Below are 27,508 nucleotides of genomic sequence, written 5' to 3' on the forward strand. Positions count from 1 at the left end.
GACCAGAACTACACACAAATGGAGTAATGAGTAGGAGAGACAAAGGAGAATTGGCTGATATTGTGTACTTGGATTTTGAGAAGGCCTTTGACAAGGTGTAACACGAGGCTGCTTAGCCAGAGTGTAGTGAATCTGTCAAATTCTTTGCCTCAGGCAGCTGTGGATGCCAAGTGTTTATGTATATTTAAGGCAGAGATTGATAGATTCTTGATTGGTCAGGGCATGAAGGGATACGGGGGAGATGGCAGGAGATTTGGGCTGAGAGGAAAAATGGATCAGCCATGATGAAATGGCAGAGCAGACTCGATGGGCCAAATGGCCTAATTCTGCTCCTATATCTTATGCTTATGGTCTTAATAGAGTGATTAAAACTGAATAGAACATTCCAAATGTGGACAGGAATGGAATATTCCAAATGCTTCACCAATGTCTCATACAACTGCAATTTAACACCCCAAGTGGTGTAGATCTGGTGAGCAAGAGCCACTGATGGGAAGGATGTATTTTGCTCAGGGAGTTGTGGATCTTTGGGATTCCCTACCCCAGTGAACTGTGGAGGTGGAATCATTGCCCAGATTCAGGCAGAGATTGACGCATGTTTCAATGACGAGGAGTATGGAGAGAGTAAGTGCTGTTGAGGCCACGATTGGATCAACCATGATCTTCGTTTATGATGGGGCGAGCTCTAGGAACCTATTCTCTGCTCTTGCGTTCCCGGTGATCTTGTTTAACGCTCTGAGAACTTTTTGACCATGGGGGCATAGTAGTTGAGCAGTTAGCGTAATCCTTTACAGCACCAGTGATCAAGGTACTGTTCCCATAAGAAGTTCTGCATGTGACCATGTGGGTTTCTTCAGGGTTCTTCCTCCCATGTTCTAAAGACGTGTGGGTAAGGGTTAGTAAGTTGAGAACATACTACATTGGTGCATTTTATTCTGTGTTTTGACATTTGAGTGTACACGTGACAAATGGAGCTTATCTACCTTTACCTTTGCACCTCACTTCTACCTGTGGAGGTTGTGACATTGGTTACCTAGTCCATGAGCTGCGGATGTGAACCAGGCTCCCACTCTGCCTCCCCACCTCATTCTCCTCCTCAGAAATTGTTGCTCATGCTAAGCTCTTGCCACGTGTCCGCACACCTCCTTACCTGGTTCAGGTCAAACTTTCTGTCACGTTTACCCTTCTGTGGAGTACTTTTGGAGTTAGTAATCACTTTAAAGAGCTGTGAGCTTCTCCTCCATTATACACCAACTGCTGACTGTCCATGTTATTCAGGTGATGGTTCCAGGGAGGGTGAACAATCTCGTCCTCCAACCTCTGCTTTCGGACACCGCATACAAAGTTACGGTAACACCGATTTACGTCGATGGAGAAGGCACCGGTCTCACGGTTACAGGGAAGACATGTAAGTGATGGGTCCATTTAATGAGGTAACTCCTATCTGTCTGGGTGGAGCAGATGGGGTGAAGCAACCTGGGTGGTGAGATTACTGGAGGTACATCTGGCCTGGCTGATTCACTGACTGTTCCTCAGCCTTCGTCGCTGGGAATGTCTGTCAGTGCAGGAAGGGAGAGAATAAGCAAGGAAAAGAGTAAGGCTGGGGGAGTGGGAGGAGAGCGAGAGGTGGTGAGGGAAGGGCAGTAGAGTGAAGAAGAGAGTTAGAGAGAGTGAGGGAGGGAGAGACGTTCAGGAAGGAGGAAGAATGCTGTGAAGTGGAGAGAGAGAAGCTTTGCAAGGGAGGGGACAGTCTGTGTGGTGCAGGGGGGGAGGAGGTAAGCTGCAAGAGGAAGCAGCAGTGTGGGAGAAATCAAAACTATGGGAGCACATTCCTTTTTGTCTTTAAAATGGTGACTCTGGAATACATTTTGCCACTGGAGAGGCAGGTAGTCTCACCCGAAGAGTGCAGTTGTGATGGCGACACTGTGTTGGTACAGCATTGCCCTTCCTGAATTTGGTGCTTAAATCCCTGAAACTGGTTCTCAAACCCACAATACCCTGACCCTAAGGGGTCGGTGTCGCCCCTCGGCTGTCCACGGAGACTGGGCAGTTTATTAATTTGATGCACATTTTTACAAAGCACTGAATTATCTCTGGTGATTACTTTTGATTGCAGTGGTACTGTCCGGTCCTGCAAACCTGCAAGTGTCAGAGGAATGGTACAACCGTTTCCGGATCAGATGGGACCCTCCACCATCACCGACCATGGGCTACCGAGTGGTGTACACCTCGGCATCTGGTATTTCTATCTTTCTTCATTAAAGCTAAGAAGACATTTCAACATTTTACAAAAACTTTTAAGTATGCATGGTTCTATCCCAGGTATAACTTGCACTTTGATCATTTCTGATGAGCTAACCACTGGGTACAGTTAGTTGGGGGAAGGCCAGAACAGACATGATGGGTTGAAGGGCCTTCTCCTGACTGAGGCATTGAATTGCCCCACAAGGGTTCAAGGTGGGTCCTGTGATGGAGGTGTTGTTCTACAAAGGTGGTCAGTAAGGGCTGACGTTAGTACACATGCATAGAACGGTTGTACCAAGCTACTTAAACTAGCAATTAAACACCTAACCAAACTAATCTCTTCTGCCTACGTAATGTCCATATCCGTCCATTCTCTGCACATTCGTGTGTCTCTCTAAGAACCTATAAAATGCTTTTATTATATTTGCTTCCACCACCACCACTGGCAATACATTCCAGACACCCACTTCTCTCTCTGCTTTAAAAAACACTGGCCCTCCACATCTCTTTTAAATTTCCAGTCCTCCCCCCACGCTCCCCCACCTTAAGAGCACATCTGCCAGTATTAGATATTTCAATACTGGTGAAAAAGGTACCAGTTGTTCGTTACACTTCTCAATCTCACACATGTCTATCAGGGTCCCCTTTCAGCCACTGCTGCTACAGAGAAAAGAATTGAAGTTTGTTGAACTTCTCGTAGCACGTGCCTTCCGACTGAGGCGACATCCTGCTAAGCCACTGCCATGCCCTCTTCACAGCCCCCATGTCCTTCCTGTAATGGGGTGAGCAGAACTGCACATAATTCTCCACATATAGCCTAATCAGAGCTTTATATTCTCTGGACACCCTAGTTATCAGATACTAATGGGGTTGCTTTACTGGGAGTTGCCAAAATGGGCTGGATGTCCTTCTTGATTATTGCAACACACATAGACCCTTCCACTGAACTAATAGAATTCAGGAAGGATCTGGGACTAATGCTCACGGTTCCCATCTGAACTTTGATATTGGGTTGTCATTGTCACATGCATCATAATGCAGTGAAAAGCTTGTCATATCAGATTTGGATCTTTTTCAGTTTACTTCTGATTCAGTTCTCAGTTCCTTTAGAACAGTGGTTCCCAACCTGGGGCCCACGGACCCTTGCTTGATGGTATTGGTCAATGGCATATAAAAAAAAGTTGGGAACCCCTGCTCTAGAGGAGATGTTCACTGTGTGATTCCTCTGATTTGTTGTCATTTTCAGCTCCTGGGCCGGTTCTAGATACCTTTGTTGGAGATGATGTGAACACCATGTTGATTCTTAACCTACTCAGTGGAACCGAATACCTCGTCAAAGTGTTTGCAACGTACTCAACGGGTTCCAGTGAGCCACTGATAGGAACAGCCAAGACACGTAAGATGTGTCCTCTGCTCGTGTCAATGCTAAGAAATGTGCTGCTTCCTGGGGCTTGCATCCAACTCTCGGCTTCGCCTCAACTGCACGTTAGCCCTCCCCAGGGAGGAGTGGGCGTGCCACGGGGTTGCCAGTGCTGCCAAGTCCAAACCTCCTCTATCAATGTGCAAGTTGCCGTCTTTCTGGCCAAGCTCTGCTTGAGCTTTCTCTGTAGTGCTCTGGCTCAGAGTCTGCATGGCCTGGATGCTCCCAAAACTCGTCAGCACTTACTCCATGGATGGAACCTGCTGTCGGGAATGCCCATAGAGAGTTCAGAAGCTGGAATATAGAGCAACAAACTATCTGCTGGAGGAATTCAGCAGGTGGAGCAACATCTGTGGGGAGAAACCAATTGTAAATATTTTGGGTTGAAACCTTACATTAGATGTTGCTCAAACCCAGTTTTCCTCCAGCAGACTGTTGCTCAGTGTACTCCCTGAGTACAGGATTCCATATAGATTTGCGAAGAAATTAAGAACAACAAACCAGATTTGTTTGTTTCTATTGTAATATTTAAATTATTCATCTACTTTTATTTCTTAAAAATAGAAGTGTTTTATTTATTTTTCATTGTTAATATTTTTTGAATTTTGCCAAATGTCAGGAATATTCAGAAGCTTCTAAAATCTGTGACAGCTTTGGCAGACGGCAAATTGGGGCTTTGTCATCGGTCTAAGATTTGCGCAGATGTTTTGTAGGTGTGGCTTATTCAGCACACCCATGTGACCTGATTACATTACTTGAAGTCCAGGCATTACTAGAGTGAAATTAGATTTCCAGATTGCAAATCTGTAATAGATGCTTCATTCCCACCACTGGGGTGGTAAATGCATGGTGTAAGTTTGAATGTCCCCTCTGTTCTGTGAAGCTGACTGTCCACTATCACAATCTCTGTTGTAGTATATCTCGGGGTGACAAATCTTGCCTCGTATGATGTTCGGATGACAGCCATGTGCGCCCGCTGGCAGATACACCAACATGCCACTACCTACAGAGTGCTTATCGAATCACTCCAAGGTAAGTCCATGTCATAGAATGGCCTGCATTTGATTTGCACAGGGTCCAGCCTGTACCTCGACGACAATTTAATGTAGGCATTGGAAAGAGCTGAGGGAGTAGTTCTAATCTCATTGGAATCAAACAGCTTGGTTCAAGTTGTCTTAAGTTTGGGGAAATTTTGATCATTTTTCCTCAGAAAGGATTTAGAGAAAAATAGAACAGGGAGCACAGGAAGGAACCATAGTGCATTCACTGCCTATTTTGGAAAGAGTGGTCCAATTAATTCCTCCAAAGGAGATATGAGACTGCAGGTGCTGGAATCTGGAGCAATCAACAATTTAGTGGAAAAACAAATGTGTCAAACCGCACCTGTTGAGGGGAAAATAATTGTCGATGTTTTAGGTTGAAACGTTGACAATTCCTTTCCTCCTGCAGATGCTGCTCAACTTGCTGAGTTCCTCCCGCAGATGGTTGGTTGCTCCTCATTCCTCCAAAGGCTTTCCATTAAAATATCCCTTCAGTCCTCTGTCAGTGCTAGATCTATGCATGCGTGGCAAGGTCCTGTTCAAGTTAAACTGGTATCCATCGCGGTAACTGAAAGCAAAATCTGGCCTCAGCAGATTTCAGTGATCTTTTTTTTCATTTCCTGAAATGCCAGAAGCTTTTGCTCAGGTACCGGGCAAACATCAGGGGTGTGATGGACTTCTGTCCACTTGCCTGGATGAGTGCAACTTCAATAATGCTTAACAAGCTCATCACTGTCCAGCACAAAGCAGCCCATTAGATCAGCACCTCCCTCTCCCACCAGCACACAAGAGCAGCGATATATACTGTCTACGGAATGCATTCCAGTTTCTCATCTGGGCTGTTCCAACAGTACCTCCCATGCCTGTAACCTCCACCAGCCAGAAGACAAGGTGTAGCACATGGATAGGGTCACCACACCTCCCTTCCAAGTAACTCACTATTCCTGATTCGGAAACATATTGATAGATAGATACTTTATTCATCCCCATGGGGAAATTCAACTTTTATTGTCATCACTTCATCGTCATGGAGACTAAATCCTGAAACTCCCTGCCCAACAGCATTGTGGGAGAACCTTCACCAGTGCAGCACCACAGCAGCTGAAGGTGACACCCTTCACCACCTTCTGTAAGGTAACTAGGAATGGTTAGGAACTTCTGCTCCCAGCCTTTCTCACACTGAGAGAATTCCAGTCAGAGGTGAGTTTATTGTCAAATGCACAGGTGCGATGAAAAACTTGCAGCAGCATCATAAGCGCCTTCGATAAGCTGCATTCACAAAAAAAGCATATATTAAACATAAATTTTTCAAAATTTTTATAAGAAACAACACAATTTGAACAAAAAAAGTCAATCTTAGTGCAAAGTGATCAAAGTGAGTTCAGTGTTGCTGAACTTTGGTGGTTATGATTTTGCTGGTTGTTTCAAGAGCTGAACAATTGAAGGGAAGTAACTGTTCTTGAACCTGATGGTGTGGGACTTCAGGTTTCTATACTTCCTGTCCAATTTATACGTTACTTACAAAATGAATATGCGCGATTGCTAACTCTCCCCTAGTTGAATCTGCTTGTACTTTAAAAACGTTCTGAGGGAAGTCATTGTGGAGTGAGGGCATAAACTAGCCCAAGTGATTGAAAAGCTGACACTGCCCTCTATAACAGCAGAGATGGAAATTCTCCTGACTGACTGTGAATGAGTCCATTCAAAGTCGATCTCATTTTTTTGCCACAGCAGAACTACACCATTTAACCATTGATTGGTTGCTGTGCAAAAGCTAAGTTTTTAGCAAGGTGTATGAGTTTATTCAGTTATTAACAGCGAGGTGATGGTATGAGATGGCACGTCAATAACCAACACTATTAATATCTAGCTTTAAGTGCAAAATGTTGGTTACTGAATAGATTGATGCATTCGGTTTGGGAATAGTTTGGTACGTTTGGTTTATCGGTAAGTGAACATTGTGAGTTCAGTACAGTGTCTAAAGTTCTGTCATTCTCATGAGAGTGAACTCAGTTCCTGTCTCCCCCTGGGTGGGGGGGGGGGAGGATGTGGTGGAGATTCTTTGCTCTGTTTCAAGATAGGGACAATATTTTCCCACTTTTAACTGCGGATGAATAAAAATCCTGTCATTTTCTCACTGGAGTCTTGCTGGCCCGCCATTTCCTACATTACCACAGCTCTACCTTTCCAGAAGTTGTGTGTTGATTGCATGGTGTTTCAGAGTATTCTGAAGGGTACATCAATATCATAGAAATTGCACTTGCAGTATACAGCATATGTTGTGTTCTTTTCTAAATCAGCCAGCAACATTGCAAAGAACAAGTTCCTGGAAACATTCTGCAGTGCAGGGACCACACTGTAAGAAAAACATGAGATACAACTGCACAGGTCAAACCAAGTCAAGACACGTTCAGACTTATTGTCATCCAACTGTACGTATATACAATCAAATGAAACGATGTTCCTCCAGACCACGGTGAACCCACAGAACATATATCACCCACAAGCATTAAACAAAATATTGCCAAAAATAAGTTAATAAAAAATTATTCAAAATGCAGGTAGTACACAGCACAAAATGAACAGGAAACAGTACGAGACCGCGGTAGTGGCAGAGTATTCACTGTTGTCGGACTGTCCTTGTTGCGTCTCTCTGTAACTGGATCCTGGACAGAAGGTGAGTCTGTGTTAGCAGAAACGTCTCTGGCTCCATCGTTCTGAGTACTGGTGCTTTCTGGGGTTGGCTGCTCAGCCTGCTGTTATTCACACTGCTGGTGCATGACTGCACTGCTAGATCCAGTTCCAACAGAGTCATCAGCTTTGTTGATGACACACCAGCGGTTAGCCTCATCAACAGCGATGGTGGACAGAGAGGAGGTAGGGTATAGAGTGTCTAGTAGAGTTGTGCAACCACAACTTGTCTCAGCATGGACAAGACCAAAGCGATGATTGTGGACTTTAGGAAGGTGCAGGCTGACCGCTCTTCACGGCACAAACAAGGCAGCTTCTGGGAGTGCACATGCCAGATGACCTCACCTGCTCGCTCAACGCCACCTCTTTGGCAGTGCCTCCACTTCCTGAGGAGACTGAGATGAGTGAGGTTGCCCTCCTCGCCAATTTTTACTCGAGCACCATCGAGAGTGTCCTGACCAGCTGCATCACTGTCTGGTACGGGGATTGGAAGACATCTGACTGGAAGTCCCTACAAAGGATTGTGTGGTCTGCTGAGAGGATCATCGAAGTCTCTCATCCACCTACTAGAGATATTTATCGGAAGCGTTGCGTACGCAGGGCCCTTAGCATTGACAATGATCCCTCCCTTCGATCCAAAAATCTCTTTGACCCCTTACCATCAGGCATTAAGACGAAAACTGTTAGGATGGGAAACAGCTTCCATCTCCAGGTCGTAAGACTACTGAACTCTCTGCCACCACTCTGCTCTCATCCTGTGTGAAGTGCCAGTACTTCTTACCTTGTGCCATAAATGCACCTTATTGGTTGCTAATTTAATACTGGTAATATTAGTTTGTTTTGAGTGTGCGAGTTATATGTACTGCTTTGTGCAGACTGGCCTGGAAGAATGTTGTTTTGCTTGACGGTATGAATGTGTACAGTTGAATGACAATAAACTGATCTTGAACTTGTTTAGTCTCACAGCCTGAGAGAAGAAGCTGTTACTCAGTCTGGGAGTCCTCATCTTGATGTTCCTGTACCTCCTTCCTGATGGTAGTGGGTCAAGGAGATTGTGGGATGTGTGGTAGGGATCCTCAACAGTGTTTTAGGCCCTTCGTCTACAACACCTCTGGTGAATGTCACAAACAGAGGGGAGGGACACCCCCTTGACAGTTTTTACGATGGTCTGTAGGATCTTGCAGTTCAATGCCTTGCGGCTTCCGTACCACACAATGATGCAGCCAGGCAGGGCATGCTCTTATAGAAAGTTGTTAGAGTGGAGTCTCCTCAGAAAGTGCTGTACCTTCTTGACTAGTGAGGAGGTGTTGTGGGTCCAGGTTAGGTTGTTTGTTAGGTGCACCCCAAGGAACTTTGCTCTCCGCTCAAAGTCATTGACGTGCAGTGGAGAGTGCACCTTTCTGAAGTACACAGTCATCACTTCTGTCATGTCCGCTTTGAGACTCAGATTTCTCTACCTCGTCTCTGTAAGCCAACTCATCTCAGTCTGAAGCAGTCAGCTGTTGCTGCTGAGACCCTGATAACGTGGATTGAGCTGAACTGGCAGTGTGTCAGCAGCGTGAACAGCAGCAGGCTGGGCACCAACCCTGGGGAGCACCAGTGCTCAGTGTGATGGAGCTTAAGATGTTGTGGCCAACTTGGCTGACTGGGGACTTTCTGCCATGAAGTCCAGGATCCAGTTACAGAGGGGTATTGAGTCCCAGTGAGGCTAGTTTACCCACCAGCCTCTGAGGGACGATGGTATTTAACACTGAGCTGATGTCAGTGAACAACATCCTGGCATATGAGGCGTCGCTTTCTGGGTGGGACAGGATGGCTGAGTGGAGGGCTGAGGCTCTGGCGTTATCAGTTGGCTGGTTTGTAAAGGTAGGCAAACTGGAAAATATCCAATGTAGTGGGAAGGTAGGATTTTATACAATCCTTTACCAGTCACATAAAGCATTTCATGATTGCTGAAGATAGTAATAAGTCATTTGGGCCAGTTACCATCGCTCTCTCAGGCACTAGATTGATGGTGGCTGCCTTGAAGCCTGCAGGGACAGTTGACTGTTTCAGACAGATTAATTAAAGATGTCCTTTAAGACCGCTGCTAACTGGGCCAAATTCATTGTGTCAAACTGTGTGGAAGGCATTCAGCCTGCCGGGAAGGGAGGCGTTGCTGTCGTCGTCACGCAGGGTGGGATTGTAATCTCTTATGGTTTGTATACCTTGCCACGTGTGCTGCATGTCCCTAGTGCCACAAAGGTGTCTGAATTTTCTGTGAGATCTCACACTTTGCCTTCCCGATCGCCACGAGAGTGTGGCCCTTGCTGACCTTAGAGTTGGCCTATCCCCCATTTGAAGGCAATCTGTAAACAGTGCACGGACCTCGGCAATCAAACATGACCTCTGGTTAGCCCTGACGGTGTCATGTTTAATCACGGTGATGTTCTCAGTGTGTTTTTCAACGTAGCCAGTCACTGATCCCTCATATTCATCACTCTTGACGTGCTGCCTCCCTGAATATACTTCAGTCTTTGCTTTTGAAATGGTCCCGCAGCGCTAAGGTGGCACCTTCTGGTGATATTCTGATCTCCCTGCAAGCTGGTTTGACTCATTTAACCGGGTCTGTATACTGGCGTAAGCAAAATGGATGTGTGCTCTGAGAAACCAAGGTGAGGGGGAGGCAGACTTGTAAATCCCACGAATGTTAGTATAAACCAGGTCTAATACATTCGCCCCCCTGTCTGTGAAGTTGACATGCTGGTAGAACTTTGGCTGGACAGTTTATAAGCTGGCATGACTGAAATCACCAACACCAATCGGAGTCGCAGATGGCACTGTAGAGTTCTGACAGCACTGTACAAGCACTGGCATTGTGGGGGGGGGGGGGGAGTGTAAACAACAACAATCACAATGGCAGTAAAAAGAAGGGCCTGCACTTCACCACTAAAATCTCTGTGATGAGCAGTGGGCCATTACTACCAAGGCATTCACACACCAGTTCTTATTGACATAGACACGCAGACCTCCTCCATGGGTCTTGCCGGAGGTCGCAGCATTTCTGTCTGCCCGGAAGGAGATTAGGCATTCTAGCTGGATGGCCGAGTCTGGGGTGGTGTCCTAGAGCTATGTTTCTATCAGGAAGAGGTGTGCAACAAACCATCATCTCCCGCTGGTTCAGACACGGACGCAGATAATCCAGTTTAGTTTCTAGCAATTGAGTAGACTTGTTGGGAGCTTGGGCCTGCAGGGATCCACGTTAAGTCTCGCTCGAATACTGGTGTGCTTACCGCACTTCTGCGTCCTCGTGCACTGCTTCTGATGGCCGAGTAGTTGCAGCTACCTTGCCGCTCTACCGCAGAGTTGTTAAAGTGCGGGCTGACTCCTATTGCGGTTTGCACATGTTCCATATAATCCTTCAACAATAATAAACGAGAACTGCTTTCCATTTTGTTCTTTTTCTGCCAAAGAAAATCTCCCTGAGGGTGAACAATTAGAGGAAAAAAATGGCTTGGCATTTTACCAAAGAGCGATTCTATTGTTAAAGCCTTCTGTAGTAGCTGTACGTCGATTTGCCAATGGATGGCTCAAGGATTTGCGTATCAAGTAATTATTTTCATTGAATCAAAAGTGTTCAAATTGGACTTCATTAGATGTGATTTCTCAGTAGATTCCTACTGGCAAGAGGTCTGCTAGTGGAAGTTATTACGTACCGTACTTTATGGCGTATATCCCTCATTGTGACCCAATTCGAGTAACTGTGGTTTAGTTCTGTGCACCACATTCAGAACAGGAGATGGAGGCCTTGCTGCATAGTTTCACCAGACTGACCCGGGCACGAAGGGGTTAATTGCAGAAGGAGACTCCGCACTTGAGTTAAGTTTCCTCAAATGCGGAAGACTGAGAACCAACCTGAGGTTTTTGAGTGAGAGGAGCTGGTAACTTGTCGCAATGCAAAAGCAATTAGAAGAGCTCTGCAGGTCAGGCAAATTGGCGAACTGGTTTATTCTTGTACCAAGGTACAGTGAAAATCTTTTACATGCCTTTATTGCAGATAATTCTATTACAATCGTACATTGAGGTATACAAGGGAAAGTAATTACAGAATGCAGAATATAGTTACAGAGAAAGTGTATGTGGGCAGACATTAAGGTGCAAGGCATGGTAGTTTGTAAGCTCAGGACTCCATCTTATCATATTGGGGGACCGTTCAGTAGTTTTAAAACAGAAGGATTGAAGCTGTCCTTAAACCTGGTGGTATGGTATGTGTTTTCAGGCTTTTGTGTCTTCTGCCCAATTGATTGGGTGAGAAGAGAGGATGTCTAGGTGAGTGGGGGCTTTGATTATGTTGGCTGCTTTACTGATGCAGGGAAGATGTAGACCGAATCCATGGAGGGGAGACTGGTTTCCCTTTTGTGCTGGGCGATGTCCACAGCTCTGCACGCATTGTTGCCGTACAAAACCAGGGTGCATCCAGATAGGATGTCTTCTCTGGGGCATCAATAAAAGTTGGTCAGGGTCAAAGGGAGCATGCACAATGTCTTTAGTCTCCTGAGGAAGTAGAAGAGCTGGTGTCCTTTATAGACCATCACAATTATGCAGTCAGACCAGGACAGTCTATTGGTGATGTTCACTCTTGGAACTCGAAGCTTTCAATCCCCCCAACCTTAGCACCATTGAGGGGGACAAAGGTGTGTGCACGGTTCCCTTCCTGAAATCAATGAGATGCTTTGTTGTTCTGCTGGCACCTATGTCGACATTTATGGGAGGAAATGGATAGTCAACAATTTGGGTCAAGACCCTTCACATGCAGAAACTGGTAACGGTGATGTGTTGGTGCAGTGAAGCTTGATCTATGTGGAGGAGAAGTGTCTTTAAAATTGAAGTGTGTTGAGGGACTATAGTATACCAGGAGACTCCTCACATAATCTGCCCATGAGTTAAATTTCTTTAAACTCATCCAATCCCATTTCAAAGGGCTGTAAAAATCCATACGCAGAGGTGACCTGATAGAGGTGTACAAGATGATGAGAGGCATTGATCGTGTGGATAGCCAGAGGCTTTTTCCTAGGACTGAAATTGCTAACACGAGGGGGTGTAGTTTTGCTTGGGAGCAGGTACAGAGAGATGTCGGAGACAAGTTTTTCACATGGAGAGTAGTGGATGCATGGAATGTACTGCCAGAAATGGTGGTAGAGGGGGATACAAAAAGATTTTTAAAAGACTCTTAGATAGGTACATGGAGCTTAGAAAAATGGAGGGCTATGGGTAACCTGAGGTAACTTCTAAAGTAAGTACATGCTCGGCACAGCTTTGTGGGCTGTAGGGAGATTCTAGGCAGTTTCCAGAGTAGGTTACATGGCCAGCACAACATTGTGGGCCGAATGGCCTGCAGATTTCGATGTTTCTATGATCTGAGCATGGCCAAAACATGCTCTGGGAAAATGTAAGAAAAATATCCACAAGAACAAGCATTAACCCTGTCTGAATGAGTGCTGTGCTGCCCCAGTCAGTTCATATTGCTTCATCGGCTACTGTGTTGTTAAGTCAAGAATTTCCACATCATTTTATGGGAGAGGGTCTGGAAGAAATGCTTATTTTTCTTTAGTAGGCTTCAATATCAAGTCAATTCAGGCACCATGTAGCCAATCACAGCTCAAGCGCAAGCTGGGAAATGGCCAATAACTAATTATTCCTCTTGGGAACTTCCAGGCGGAAAGAAGGAAGAAGTGATTGTTGATGGAGGGACATCTCGTCACTGCTTTTATGATCTTATTCCAAACACCAAGTACAAGATCAGTGTATACGCCCAGCTGCAGGAGATAGAGGGACCGGCCATGAGCATACTCGAAGCAACAAGTAAGCAGCCACTTACCCTCACCTTCACACCCTGCTTTCATTCCTTGGCCTATCAAGCGTAAAGCGTAACCTTTCGTGCTACTAGAGGCAACATTTCAGCTCAGGTTTGCACTGGTCTAAATTTCTGACAGAAAATAAAAGAACAATGTGAATTTCATGATTTGAAAGAAAATCTACCAGGATAAGACTGTGCATGACAAATTCAGTGTTCAACCAGTTATATGCCATTATTTCTCTGTAAGCTGTGAAAATTGCATTCCCACTGTCGCTTCCACCATCTAGAACTCCCCTCAGATTCTGCTGCCCACACTGTGAAGCTGTGGATCCAGAAGTCAATAGCCCAAGCAGAATCTGTAGAGACAGAATCAAGTCATTTTTCATATCATTATCTCTTTATCCTGCTTCATTACTAGTGAAAGGCTATAGGGCAGATATTTCTGCCTCTGGAGATACTTTTTGAGGATTATTTCCAGTAGATTCTCTTCTTAGGTCTTGGTCCTAGTTCCCATTAGTCCACTCACCTCTCAGCCCAGGGCTCACTGAGTCTCATCGGCTCCTCAGCCAGCAATCTCTTGGTATAAAATTTCACACCCATCGTTTATAGCCTGTACACCCCATTTCTATCCATCCCATTTTCCATGCAACTTCAACCACCCCTCAGGCCTCCTGTACTGTACATCTCTGAATTTAATCGCCCCAGTGTTATTACTCTTCTATTAGCTGTCAAGGTTCTAGATTCTGGAATTCCTTCCCTAAACATCTTTGCTTTATCCTATCCCTAGTGGTGCTCCTTGTAGTCCAGCTCTATGATCAAACCTTTGGTCAGCTGATCCAACGCAGTCACAAAGTAGGGGAACAGGCCCTTCAGCCCACTGAGTCCATGCTGGTCGTCGAACAACTATTTACGTTGGAGATGCCAGAGATTGCAGATGCTGGGATCTAGAGCAACGGGCAGTCTGCCGGAGGATCTCAGCTGGTCAGCAGAGTCCTGAGGCAGGGTTTCACTGTGAACCGTTGACAGTTTCTTTCCCCTCTGCCGCATCACCTTCCAAATTCCTCGACAAAATTGTTTACATTAATCCTATACTAGTCCCACTGTATTCTTCCCATACTCCCTCCATCTCCATCACTCACCTACACCCTAGGGGCAAGTTACAGTGGCCAATTAGCCTACCAACAGGGGCAAGCCCAAATGGTCACAAATGCCACACAGAATCAGAAGTCAGGATTGAACTATCGGCATTTTAGCTGTGACGCAGTGACATTAACCACTGTGCAGCCCAGTACTTATGAGAGTTTGTGTTGAAGTATTTTATCTAATTACACTTGGGTGAAGAACTTCAGGATGTGGCCTGTTTCCATGCTGTAATTGTTATATGGCTATATAATACGTTTTCCTTTGTAAATGCAAATTGTTGCTGTAGGAGATCCAGGTAGATTCTCCCTTATTGCATCCAATCTTCTGCACGTTGGTGAGCGCTTGGATTCCTACGTGTGGGGAGTAGGGTTGACTGTCACCGTCTCTTTCTTTTGGTTTAGTTCCTGTTCCGACGGAGCCACCAGCTTCTCCAACAACTGTCCCGCTGCCAACCATTCCACCTGCCCGGGAGGGTAAGACCGAAGTTAACAATTCACCTGTGAAGAGGGCAGTGAACAGGATTATCTGCAGGCATTTTATTCAAGACAAAGCTCATGACTGACAGTACCATGGGGGCTTTAACCTCTTCCCATGCTACTGTGCGTGGCTTTTACTCTATGTTGTGAATGGATTTCCCAATCAATTGCATCCATTTCTGGTTGCCCCATTACAGGAAGGGTGTGGAAATTTGGCGATGGTGCAGAGCGAGTTTGCCAGGTTGCTGCCTGGATTGGACTGTAAGGGGAGGCTGGACAAACTTGGGTTCTTTCCTCTGGAGTGATGAGGGCTGAAGGGAGACCTGATAAAAATTTATGAAATTCCACGAAGCATAGATGGATAGCTGGTGTCTTTCTCCCGGGGTTGAGATGTCTAATACTAGAGGGCATGCATTTAAGGTGAGAGGGGGTAAATTTAAAGGAGATGTGTGGAGTAGGTTTTTTTAAGCAGAGTGGTGGATGCCTGGAATGCAGTGCCAGAGTTGGTATTGGAGCCAAAATAGATAGAAGCACTTAAGAGGCTCTTAGATAGGTACGTGAATATGCAGAGAACGGAGAGATATAGACCATGTTCAGGCGAAAGGGACTGGGTGCTATTGACTTAATTAGTGTAGCAGGCCATCGTGGGCCAAAGGGACTGCTCCTGTACTATATTATGTTTTAATCTTTTTATGCAAATTTGTTTAGCTAATGGCCATGCTGTTAGTTGCTGCAGTGGTTTAGAATGACACTAATCGATTATCAAGTTAGAGTTTTTGATATATTAAGTAGATTTGGTGGGGAAAGAAACTGTGCAGGAAAGGGAATTCAGACAATGTGCTAGAAAGTTCCAGAGGGGCTGCTTCGGGCTGGTGTTGGGAATCCCTCCTTCAGAGACAGTGAAAATCTAGAACTCTCTCCTCAAGGAAAGTGAGACTGGGAATTGATAGACATTCTCAAAAGTGATATCGATAGACTTTTCATGTCCAGGTTATTAAGGCTTAAGCTTAAGCTGGGGGGAGGTAAGGCTTGGATACTGCTGGGCCAGGCCGAAGAGAGGGTTGGTGTAAGTACACTCCGAACGCTTTCCATGCTGGTTCATGTCTTACGTTAAACAACTGCCTTTTATTTTGGACAACTTCTGATTGTTCTTATGGCTACAGTTTGCAAAGCTGCCAAAGCAAATCTAGTCTTCCTCGTGGATGGCTCGTGGAGCATTGGGGATGAGAACTTTGTCAAGATCATCGGCTTCCTGTACAACACAATTGGAGCTCTGAACAAGATCGGCCCGGATGGAACTCAGGTGAGCACCGGCTGGGGGCGCTGGGGCTGTGCTTGACTAGGTCGGGACTTGGACTAGGTGGTGCCTGGGTGACTGTTAGGTTGCCGAGAAGAACGAGGCCTCCCCACATTCTTCCTGCACCACAGGCTTGGAATCATCAAATGCTTTGGCTCAAGTGCCAGCTGGCCCATTCTGTCTGTGCCTGCCCACTGAATGAAGTCAGGTTTTACTGCACAAGTACAGTAAGCTACAGATACAATGAAAGACTTGCAGCTGCATGTAGGTACAGCCGTCATACAGAATATAAATTTCCAATAAAAATTACAATCTGATTTCTTTCTTGGGCTTAAAATGATCAGCACATCACAGAAACCAGCTTCTACTCCATGGACACCGTCTATACTTCTTGCTACCTTGGTATAGTAGCCAACCTGATTAAAGAACCCTCCCCCCCCCCCCCATTTTCTTCTCCCCCCTCCTGTAGGGCAGAAAATACAAAAGCTTGAACGCATGTACCACCAGGTTCTAGGACAGCTTCTATCTTGCTGTTATAGGACCATTCAATGGTCCCCTAGTATGATAAGATGGACTCTTGACTTGACAATCTACCTTGTTATGGCCCTACACTTTACTGTCTACCTACACTGCACGTTCTCTGTAACTGCGACACTTTATCCTGTCATTTCTTTCCCTTGTGCTAGCTCAGTGCACTGGTGTAGTGAAGTGAACTATATAGATGGGTGCAGAACAAAGTTTTTTCACTCTGCCTCAATGCATGTGCAAATAATGAACCCAATGACCAAAATTTCTAATTTAGCTCAACTTGACACAGTAGCCTTGCAACCTCACAGCTTCACTGGCCTTGATTTATTTGTGACCTCCAGTGCTGACCGGGTGGAGTTTGCACGCTCTCTGTCACTGCTTGGGTTTTCCATGGCTGCCTCAGTTTCCTGGCACATTCTGGACATGGTTTCATTGGTTGTTATATAATGTCCCCAAGTGTACTTGGCATGGGAATGTGGAGAGAATAAGTTTATGGGAAAAACTAAAGGGGGCAGGGGTTTGTTCTGCAAGATGCCACAGACTTAATGGGCCAAATGGCTTTGTTCGATGTTATAGGGCAATAAGCCTGTAGCATCACTTCTCTCTACATGTTGCCCAAACCATGGAGTCCATACAGGAGAGGTCCTGTCATCTCAGCTCCCTGTAAATATTAGATGTCCTGTCTGCTGATGTGAGGATTGATTTGATGAGAAACTGATTTATACATTTTTAAGAGATTTTATTGACAAATTCCTTTCCTCAGCCTGTTGACCCCACACAGTTCATTATACTGACGTGAAGTTTAACCTTTGGATTTCAACAGGTTGCGATTGTTCAGTTCAGTGACGATCCCAGAACAGAATTTCAACTCAACTCGTACAATGATAAAGAGAGGCTCCTGCAAGCTATTCAACGCATTAGGTACAAGGGCGGAAACACAAAGACAGGTACAGTCTTTGAGGGATAAACATACAATGTGCTGAAATGATGCACTGCATGGATACATGCGAATATTTGCATGTAAGCGACATAAATCATGCATTTTTTTGCACAATCGTGCTCATTTTATTGCGTGTAGTTTAACGAGCATTGCAGAAGCTGGAACCCCAAGCAGTGTAGTGGGTATGTAGCTTTGAAGCAATGCTTGTCAGCTGTAAGCACTGCAGGACATTGTGACTCACGTTAACAATGAAGCAGCACAGTAGTGTAGCAGTTAGTGTAACACTGTTACGGCACCTGCGACACAGATTCAATTCTGCTGCTGTCTGTAAGGAGTGTGTACGTTCTCCCCGTGATAGTGTGAGTTTCCTCCAAGTGCTCCAGTTTCCTCCCACATTCCAAAGACTTATGGGGTTAGTAGATTAATTGGTCACATGGATATTATTGGGTGGTGCAGGTTTGGAGGGGCCTGTACTAAATTTTAAAAAAATGTAACAAACTTGTTATCTGTCTCCATCTCAACCCTATATTCCTGCCCACCCCCAGTAGGTTTTCACAGCCTTGCTTATTAATCTGCTTCTGCTGTCAAAGTCACAGTCCCGGTCATAAGGCATTGAAACAGGCCCTTTGGCCCAACTTGCCCATATTGACTGGGTTGTCCAGTGAGCTAGTCCCGTCAGCTATGTTTGGCCCATAGCCATCTAAACCTCTCCCAGATGGCTTAAAAGTATTGCTAATGTGCCTGCCTAAACCACTATTTCTGGCAGCTTACTCCAAATGCACACAACCTTCTGTGTGAAGAACCTCCCCTTGATGGCCCTTTTAAATATTTCAGCTCTGATCTTAAACCTTTTGCCCTCCCTTAAGCACCCTTTCCCTGGGGGAATTAGACCATGTGCTTTCACCCTGTTTAAGCCACTCATGATCTTGTATGCCTCTTTCCAATCTCCCACATTCCAGGAAACAAAGTCCAAATCTTACGTGGACTCCACTCCAAGACCAGGCAACATCCTCGTACATGTTTTCTATACTCGTTCTTGCTTAATGACATTGTTCCTGTAACATGGCGACCAAAACCGTTCACAATGTGCCAAGACTCTGCTTCGACCATCCTTTGGAAAAGAGTTCTAAAGGTTCATGATCCTTGGAGAAAATAATTCACCATTTCTGTCTTAAATAGGCAACACTTTATTTTTAAACAATGGTCCCTCATTCTAGATCCTCTCACAAGAGGAACCATCCTGTGATTATGGTAGTCCTGCACTGCGTTTCCTCCAGGGGTGATATATACTCCGTAAGGGTGTTCTAACCAGGATATTATTTGAATCTGAGAGAGATTGCAGATGTTGGAATCTGGAGCAACACACAATCTGCTGGGTGAAGCGGTATCTGTGGGTGGAAAGGTATTGTCAATGTTTTGGGCCTACCCTCAGCATCAGGGCTGGGAGTAGAGAGGGAAGAAGGCTGGCCTAGAAAAAGGAAGGGGAGTGGTGAGAAAGGATTCTGAAGTGATTGTTGGACTGAGGATGGGCCTAGGATAACAGGCATGTAGGGAGGAGTGTGGTGGGGGTATACTTAGAAGTCTGTGACAGGTATTCCTCCCATTTTTGTCTCTCTTTCCACCCTCCCCCAAAGCCACTTAGAAACATAGAAAACCCACAGCACAACAAAGGCCCTTCGGCCCACAGTGCTGTGCTGAGCACTTCACCCACCTTTCTCTATCTACCAACTCTGCACACAGGTTACCACAGCCTTCTCCCAACGGGCTTCAATGATCAATCACCTCTCCCCACTCTCCTAATGGTATTCAACAGAATCCAGCATGGTGTTCCTGTCAGCGTGTCAGGCCGAGACCCTTCCGAGCCCAAAATGTTGACACTTCATTCCCCTCATTAGATGCCACCTGACCTGCTGAGTTCCACCAGCATTTTGTGTGTGTTTCTCAAGATTTCCAGCATCTGCGGAATCTCCTGTCTGGTGTTCCTGTTTATCTCCCTCCAGCAGCTAGCTCTCATCTCCACAGAACTGCCCCCCCACTCCCCCGCCCACCTTACTCCATCTGCTTCTTTTCTCTTTTCTCTCTCTTTGTCTGCCTCCATCTATCATTCGCCTGTCACGGTCTACCTCCCCTACCTTCTGATACCTGACAGCCATCTCACACTTATCCTCAGTCCAGCCGTCACCTCAGAATCTTCCTCATTGCCGCTCTGCTCTTTGCGCTAACATCGCAGTCCTGATGCCGGGTCTTGGCCCAAAATGTCAACAATTTCTTTCTTCCCAAGGATGCTTCTGGATCCACAAAGTGTTTCATACCTGGAGGATGGACGTGCAACTGCTTCTCTACCCTCCAGCCCGCTTGATATAAAGGATTGCACTCCCTTACCAAACAAAGTAGTGAAAGCACGTTATCAAAGAACTTTATATCAGAGTTATCAAAGAACTTTAAATAACTTTTATCTCTGCAGGAGGGGCCATGTGTTGTTATTTTTGTGCATTTTAATTACTGGATTCTTAATCAAAGACAGAAATTTATAATTAACTTCACATCTGCCTGAAAGCACAACAGTGTGGCAGAGGCAGAACTCTTGATCAGCTTTTTCTGGGTGAGATTGTTCAGAGGTGTTAAAGATGTCCATTAAATTGAAGTGGTTAAAGGAAAGCAGCTAGCAGTGAAAAGAGAGCTGATTTTGCACATGTGGAGAGGGATGTGCGGCTACACCGTACAAAAGAGTCAATCACGTATTATCAGAAACTTGCCCCAGGGTTCCAAATCTCCCCTTTCAATAAAGCACTATAATCAGCGAGTGAAAACTCAGAAGCAATCATGGTTTAAACTTTACGTCATTCTCACTAAATCACCAGGATAGGATATTTGAGAATTAAAGTAGCCAGGGCTTGCTGAAACAAGCAAGCATAGCAGAGCTTGAAGTGAACATGAACCCGTACTTGGTTTATAATTACAGATACCATACGTGGCCTCATGTAGCAAGCATGTTGCTGGTGGAAGAGGTGATGTTAGGTTACATATCTTCATTAAAGGAAGTGTTTTAAAAATCATAGAGTTTAGATTGTAGATTTCAGTTGGGTGTTAACAAGATGGTGCTGGCGAGATAAGCCAACATTTTGTGGGCAGCACACAAAACTAAAAACTATTCTATTAATCGTACTTTGTCTGGACTGAGATCACTGCTACGCACAGCCTGTAATTTACCTGTGGGAGCTGTGCTTTTGAACCATCTGTACGACCAGGCTTTTTTTTAATGGTACCTGAAGAATCCAGTGAACTGGACTCTGGAGAATGCAGGTGGCCATTTTGAAACTTGGAGCCAGATGGATGCAGCAGTACCCAGGCGTGGGAGCAGAAAACAAACTAATGTTTAGCTGATTTAAGCACTAAGCCAGATTTAAAAAGGTTGAGGCCGAGGGTGAAAGATGAGCGGGTGTTTAGTTCTCTACTCCGAGAGGCTTTATTTCTTTCGGATCCGTGGACGTGGCCTCACTTTTGGAGACTCTGCGGTTCATGCTGTGTGTTATTTGTTTACTTTTTAATTGTCTGCAGGATTTGTTTTTTTTCCACACGGGGTGTTTGACAGTCTTTGTTCTGTGAGGTTTATTTCAGTGAGTTCCATTGTGTTTCTTTGTTTTGTGGTTGCCTGCAAGAAGATGAATCTCAAAGTTGTACGGTGTGCTGTACACATACTCTGATAATAAATGTACTTTGAACAACAAAGAGCAGTCTGGAATCTATAAAGACACAAAAGACTGCAGATGCTGGAATCTGGAGCAACAAACAATCTGCCTTTGTCATTACTCCCCTCCCCTACCTGATTTGGTCGCCTGTCATCTAACCTGCCCCCACCCCCCCACCATCCTTCAGTCCTTCACTCAACTCTCGCCTCTGTCTGACAACTCATCCTTGTTCAGGCCATCTTCCCTCTTAACGTCAGCAGTTCCTTTCCTTCCTCAGAATCGGCAGATCAGGTGGGGTGGTAGCGTAGCGGGTAGTGCAGTGTTTTACAGCATGCAAGCTGTAAGATCGGGGTTCAATTCCCGCTGCTGTCTGTGAGGAGGTTGTGCGTTCTCCTCAAATCTGTGTGGGTTTCCTCCGGGAGTTCCAGGTTCCTCCCACATTCCAAAGACGTGTGGTGAGAGTTAGTGAGTTGCGAGCAGGCTACGTTGGTGCCCGAAGCAAGGCCACATTTGCAGGCTGCCCCCAGCCCATCCATAGGCTGTGCAGGATGTTGATGGAAACGCCACCTTTCACTGAGTGTTTTGATGTTCGTGTGACAAATAAAGCTAATCTCAGATCGCAGCGTCTATAGTCCCTTGTGTCAAGGCAGAGTCTTTTCCCGCAGGGTGGAAGTTCAGACACAGGAAGGCAGAGATCTATGTTTAAAGGAGAACTGCATATCAGGTGTTTCGTTGTAGGTGCTTGGAATGCACTGCCAGGGGAGGTGACGGAAGCAGGTGTGATAGCAAAGCATAAAGGCATTTAGACAGCTATGTGAACAGGCAGGGAATGGGTCACGTGCAGACATATGGGATTAGATTGCTGCACTGCACTCTCTATATTCTAATTAACTAATTAACCTAGCGACAGGTTACTGTCGATGCAATGCTCCTCAGACAGGATGAAGAGGTCAATACTCCCCAATGCCATTAGGCTTTACAATTCAACTGCCAGGACTTAAGAACTTTTTTTTTAAAGCTATTATTAATGCTTTTTGAGTTAGTGATTTAGATGCATATCATATTATTACTGAGTTAAGTATTGTATGTAATGAGTTTTTGCTACAACAAGTGTATGGGACATTGGAAAAAATGTTGAATTTCCCCATGGGGATGAATAAAGTATCTATCTATCTATCTATTATAACGTTCAGGTAAAGCCATAAAACATGCCAGGGATTCGGTGTTCACAGTCGAGGCAGGATTGCAGAGAGGCATCCCCAATGTCTTGGTGGTCATCACGGATGGTCGATCCCAGGATGAAGTTGACAAGATTTCCCAAGAGATGCAGATGGATGGTAATTGGGAGGGAATGTTCTGGAAATCGCAGATGGATGTACTGTTCTGAGATCTTGCGATAACAAAGTGTCCACATCAGAATAACATAGGCTTGGTTCAGTGGGAATTTTCATCACTTGTTTTTTTTTTGACCTGTGTCTTAAGCCCACGTGGATGGTGTTTTTGAGACCGACAAGGTCAAGGGTTGGGGTGCAGGGAGGGGCGTGTGAGTGAACCAGCTTTAGTCCAATCCTTCCAGGAAAACATGAGATTAACACACTCCCTTTCTCCTTCTGTAGGGTACAGTATCTTCGCAGTTGGCGTCGCTGATGCTGATTACGCAGAGCTGATCAGCATTGCAAACAAACCCAGCAACAGGCATGCCTTCTTCGTGGACGATTTTGACGCCTTCAAGAAGATTGAGGACGAGCTTGTCACCTTTGTCTGTGAGACGGCCTCTGCAAGTGAGTCCCTGTGACTAAACATTTTAATAGCAACAATCTTTAGTTCCACAGCTCCTCCAGATTTGTAACATCCCATGAGGATCAACGACTACGTTAAAACTGAAATTGAGCTGTATAAGGAGATTTTTAGGGCAGAAGGATTTATATGGGAAGGAGAGGGTGGGAGAGAGGATCTGCAGGGAAATTCTGAGGGCAGACTGCAGACTGGGGAAATGCAGTACTTGGGACCCAGCTGAGTATGCAACTGCTTGTCGTAAAGTGATGGAAATTCAATGTCAGTCAAATCTGGAGATGACCAAATCTTCACTGAAATTCAGTTGACTTATTACCTGTCGATGAGTCTGAAGTTTAAAGTGCATTGTTGCTGCATCAAGGGGACCAATAAGTTTATGAGGGTGTATCTAAAGCTTTCTTCTGGAGCTCCATGCACCCTGTCCACTGTGGTGGAAAGCCTTCACTTATTCAGTGCCTGATGTCTATCTTATTGGTCAAGGTGCACCTCGAATTAGGGCTAGATCTGTCACACGACTGTAAGTTCTAGGAGCAAAATTAGACCATTTGGCCCATCTAGTCTGCCCCACCATTCAATCATGGCTGAATTTTTTTTCTCAACCCCATTCTCCCATCTTCCCTCCATCACCCTTAAACCCCTTACTAATCAAAAACCTCCTCAATCTCTACCTTGAGCACACCTAGTGTCTTGGCATCCACAGCCCTCTGCAGCATCAAATTCCACAGATTCACCAACCTCTGGCTGAGAAAATTGCTCTTCATCTCAGCTTTAAAGCCATGTCCCTTTATTCTGAGGCAGTACCCTCGTATCCAGGACTCCTAGTGCCTAGTGATTGAAACACCCTCTCCATGCCCATTTCATCCAGGCCATTCAGTATCCGGGAGGTTTCAGAATCCCCATCACCCAGAGACATCAAGTACACCTTGTATGTTAAACCTTCCTTTCCTGGGTCATTCTTGTGAACTTTTTCTAGACCCGCCTCTGGACCAGCACACCTTCCTTAGATACAAAATTCCCATGGTTGATAAGGGGCATGGCTTCCATTCCTAGTCTCTCTCAACGACTCTGGTGAGTTTTATCAGCAGGCAGAGAGGTTCTATAAAGGGCAGGAACAAGCAGAAATAATGGGCCTACCAGAGCAGTCTTATTTGTGAATCTTCAATAGGAGATAGAAATAGTGCAAGGTTAGGGGTCTTGACCCAAAACATTCACTGTCCACTTCCTTCCATCGATGTCGCGTTACTTGCTGATTTCCTCCATATAACCCTTGCTGCTTATAGGTATGAGTTTCAGATTGGCCTCCCAATTCAGCGATTTGTGGCGGACTTGTCAATGGTCATTATACCTTTTTGCTCTCAACCCTCCCTCCCTCTCAGTGAGGTGCCTTGTCTTGTGACTAGCTCAGTGTGTCTCGCTGCTTAGTGAGCTGACTCTGGGTTCTAAGTGATGCTCACACACAGCTGATAGTCCAACTCTCTCAAACCCTCACTGCTGGTCTCGTGGGTCACCTTCCCGTCCACATGCTGTGCCATTTCTGGACTGGATCTCATCTGCAAACATACCACCACAACTCAGCGATGCAAAGTCCTTCATCCAGTGTTCCCTGTGGAAGACACTTAATTTGATTCAGATTCTGTGCTGTTTTATTGTTGATCCCCTTCTGATGATGCTCCCAGCTTTGGCAGAACTCTTGGGAAAGGCTGCACATTCACTCAAGGATTTTCCTGCTATGTTATGTGACCAGTGGTCTGGGGCACCATTTTTCCTTTCACAGGTGCCCTGACCATTTGAAACAAACTTAGACTTGGATCCCATTCATAGGGTAGGTGGGCAGATCGTCAACTTGCTAACAAAATAGAGCTACTGGCGTGCCTTTGTGTTCAGGATAGATCTTCTGCAATGCTGACACTCGGGAACATAAAGCTGCTCACCTTTTCCACCGCTGACCCCTCGATGAGGACTGGTGTGTGCTCTCCCGACTTCCCCTTCCTGAAGTCCTCAATCCTCGGTCTTACTGACATTTTGAGTGCCAAGGTTGTTGTTGTGGCACCACTCAGCCAGTTGACCTATCTCACTCCTGTACACCACCTTGCTGCCATCTGAGATTCTACCAACACTACTATTGTCAGTGGTAGATTTATAGAAGCATTTGATCTGTGCCTACCCCCGTAATCATGACTGTAGAGAGAGTAGAGCAGTGGGCTGTGAGATGAACCTGTGTTGTCAGCGTGGAGGAGATGTTATTGCCTATCCACACTGACTGCTCTCCTGATGAGGAACTGGAGGATCCAGTTGCAGAGGGAGGTACAGATACCCAGATTTTGGTGATTAGTACTGAGGGAATGATGGCATTCGGTGCCTCAAATCTTAAGGTGAGAGGAAAGAGTTTTAAAGGGGATCTGAGAGACGATTTTTACACAGAGTGGTTGATAGCTGGAGGATGGTACCTATAGTTTACCCTGATCAACATGGTGCACCTCAGGTGCAGAAATGACTGAAGGATGTTGACTGAAAATCTCAATTATTCGACTGTCACAGTATATCATCCCTGAGTATATTGCCAAGTATTTACAGCCATCAGTCCCTCAGTTTCAGTTCACCTTCAGGACTATGATTGGGAATCCCACGATTGGAAAGTCCATGATTCCTGTTCTGTGATTCAGATTGTGTAAATCAGTGTCTAATCCGAATCCCGTGATTGGGAATGCATAAAAAAGTGTCTGGGATTAGGAATGTGTGAATCTGTGTCATGATTGAAAAATGGTGCTGTGACTGTGACTGAAGTCTCCGATCTTCATTCATCACAACAAGCAAGCATCATTCTGGAGACACTCTTGGTAGAGGCTGATAAAACCCAAAGGTACATCACAATTTTATACCCTTCAGATCAAAGATAGCACAGGTGGTTTCATGCAATTTCAGTAGTTACAATGACATTGTTTACTTCAATACTTTGGGTTGACAGGTGATTCCTTTGAGGTACATATTTACAGTGATTGATAAGACACCTTTGAACATTCACACACCTTTGTTGAGAGAAAATAATTAGCACAGATATTTGAAAATCTTCTGACAACAGAGAGCCAGACACCCAAAATTAATGTCATCAGAGCTGTCTCTGTCTACACAAAAAATATTAACTGTCTGTACCCGTGACCATATTTGATTTGCTAAGTGAGAACATCCATCTGGTTTGCCAGCTTGCTGTGAAGTCACAATGGTGCAAACAACTTAGCTCATGTTGCCCGGTTTGATGCAGGCCAATTAACACGACCCCATTTTCTTAATGTTGGAGTCATGAATATGCAAACCATATCAGTGGGTTTTTAGCTGCAGTTTACTGCTTGTAATTTATAATAAGAACTGAAAACTGGTTCTTGCATGAATTAATATCCACTATATTGACATACCTCCAAAATACTCCCTAACATACCTTCCTCTTGGCTCCTGGACAGAAATCTGTCTCAGGAAGGCTAAACTTTAAGGAGTATCTAATAGGGCAGTGAAGATACCCTTCACTTCAGACCCCTTCCCCAGTTGTTAACCCATGATGTCCCAATGTGCATCGATGTTACTCTGTCATCCCTAATTGCGTATCTACAAGACTAAGAAAAGACCACAATAAAACATTTCAGAAATTTGATCACATCCTCTTCTTGGATACTTCTGCCCTCTCAATATAAACCGGTCTTTAAAATGCAGCTTTGTCATTCATGTGCTTGTTGTTTCCTTCCCTGCTGTTTACACATGCTTACCTGTGTCCCCTCAATATCTGAGAGCTAAAACTCAACAGTGGCTAACAGTAGTTACTCTGTGCCACAGGCAACAGTTCACATTCCATGCCCTGACGGGATTGTCAGAATAGTCTGGCAAGTCTTTCAGTCCTTGTAATCGAATTACAGGAGGGCTTGGCATGGTGTTCGTTTGGATCTCGCCCTGGTGACACCCCCTCCTGGTCTGTCGTTTTGATCGCTGGCCTGAGGACTGAGAGAGCCCATGTCATTTGAGTCCACGCCCATTCCAGGTTGGAGCGGCTGTGTACAATTTCTTCTTTCTCGGTCAGCCTTGCCTCCAAGGCTGTGGAACTTGATGTCTCTGCCATAACTCGGATCCCTCCCGTCTATTTTCCCCAGTATCTTCCTATTCTGATCTATACAACTGATCACCTACCTCCCAGAACCAGCCTTCGTTACAGAGTGTGGTTCCTGGTATACTGAAACACTTTAGTCACGGTTTGCTGACATGCTGTCTCTGTGCCTTCAGCTTTCACGTCTCTGTCATCTGTGGTCAGATGTGACACAGCAGGCTGGTCAATCTCTGTAACGACACTGTTAGTGGGTGGACTTGATCCCTTGTTCTGTCTGTGAGGGCGACAAGGTGAGTTGTACAGTTTAGCCCGGGTCCAGTGTT

The 27,508-nt window shown here is 45.4% G+C and overlaps 1 protein-coding gene across 4 annotated transcripts in view; it reads left to right on the forward strand.

The window, feature by feature from the left end:
• Nucleotides 1-27,508, forward strand: part of col14a1a (collagen, type XIV, alpha 1a) — a 219,484-nt gene that overhangs the window by 129,467 nt on the left and 62,509 nt on the right. For all 4 annotated transcript variants that reach the window (XM_073050216.1, XM_073050223.1, XM_073050227.1 and 1 more), the window contains exons 20-29: nucleotides 1,279-1,408; nucleotides 2,117-2,239; nucleotides 3,491-3,640; nucleotides 4,580-4,696; nucleotides 13,090-13,236; nucleotides 14,776-14,847; nucleotides 16,014-16,153; nucleotides 17,499-17,622; nucleotides 22,498-22,641; nucleotides 22,921-23,085. In XM_073050216.1, the coding sequence (XP_072906317.1) occupies nucleotides 1,279-1,408; nucleotides 2,117-2,239; nucleotides 3,491-3,640; nucleotides 4,580-4,696; nucleotides 13,090-13,236; nucleotides 14,776-14,847; nucleotides 16,014-16,153; nucleotides 17,499-17,622; nucleotides 22,498-22,641; nucleotides 22,921-23,085 (1,312 nt within the window). The remainder of the gene's footprint in view (nucleotides 1-1,278; nucleotides 1,409-2,116; nucleotides 2,240-3,490; nucleotides 3,641-4,579; nucleotides 4,697-13,089; nucleotides 13,237-14,775; nucleotides 14,848-16,013; nucleotides 16,154-17,498; nucleotides 17,623-22,497; nucleotides 22,642-22,920; nucleotides 23,086-27,508) is intronic.

The sequence above is a fragment of the Hemitrygon akajei genome, chromosome 1 (genome assembly GCF_048418815.1).
Source record: "Hemitrygon akajei chromosome 1, sHemAka1.3, whole genome shotgun sequence".
Taxonomy (NCBI): Eukaryota; Metazoa; Chordata; class Chondrichthyes; order Myliobatiformes; family Dasyatidae; genus Hemitrygon; species Hemitrygon akajei.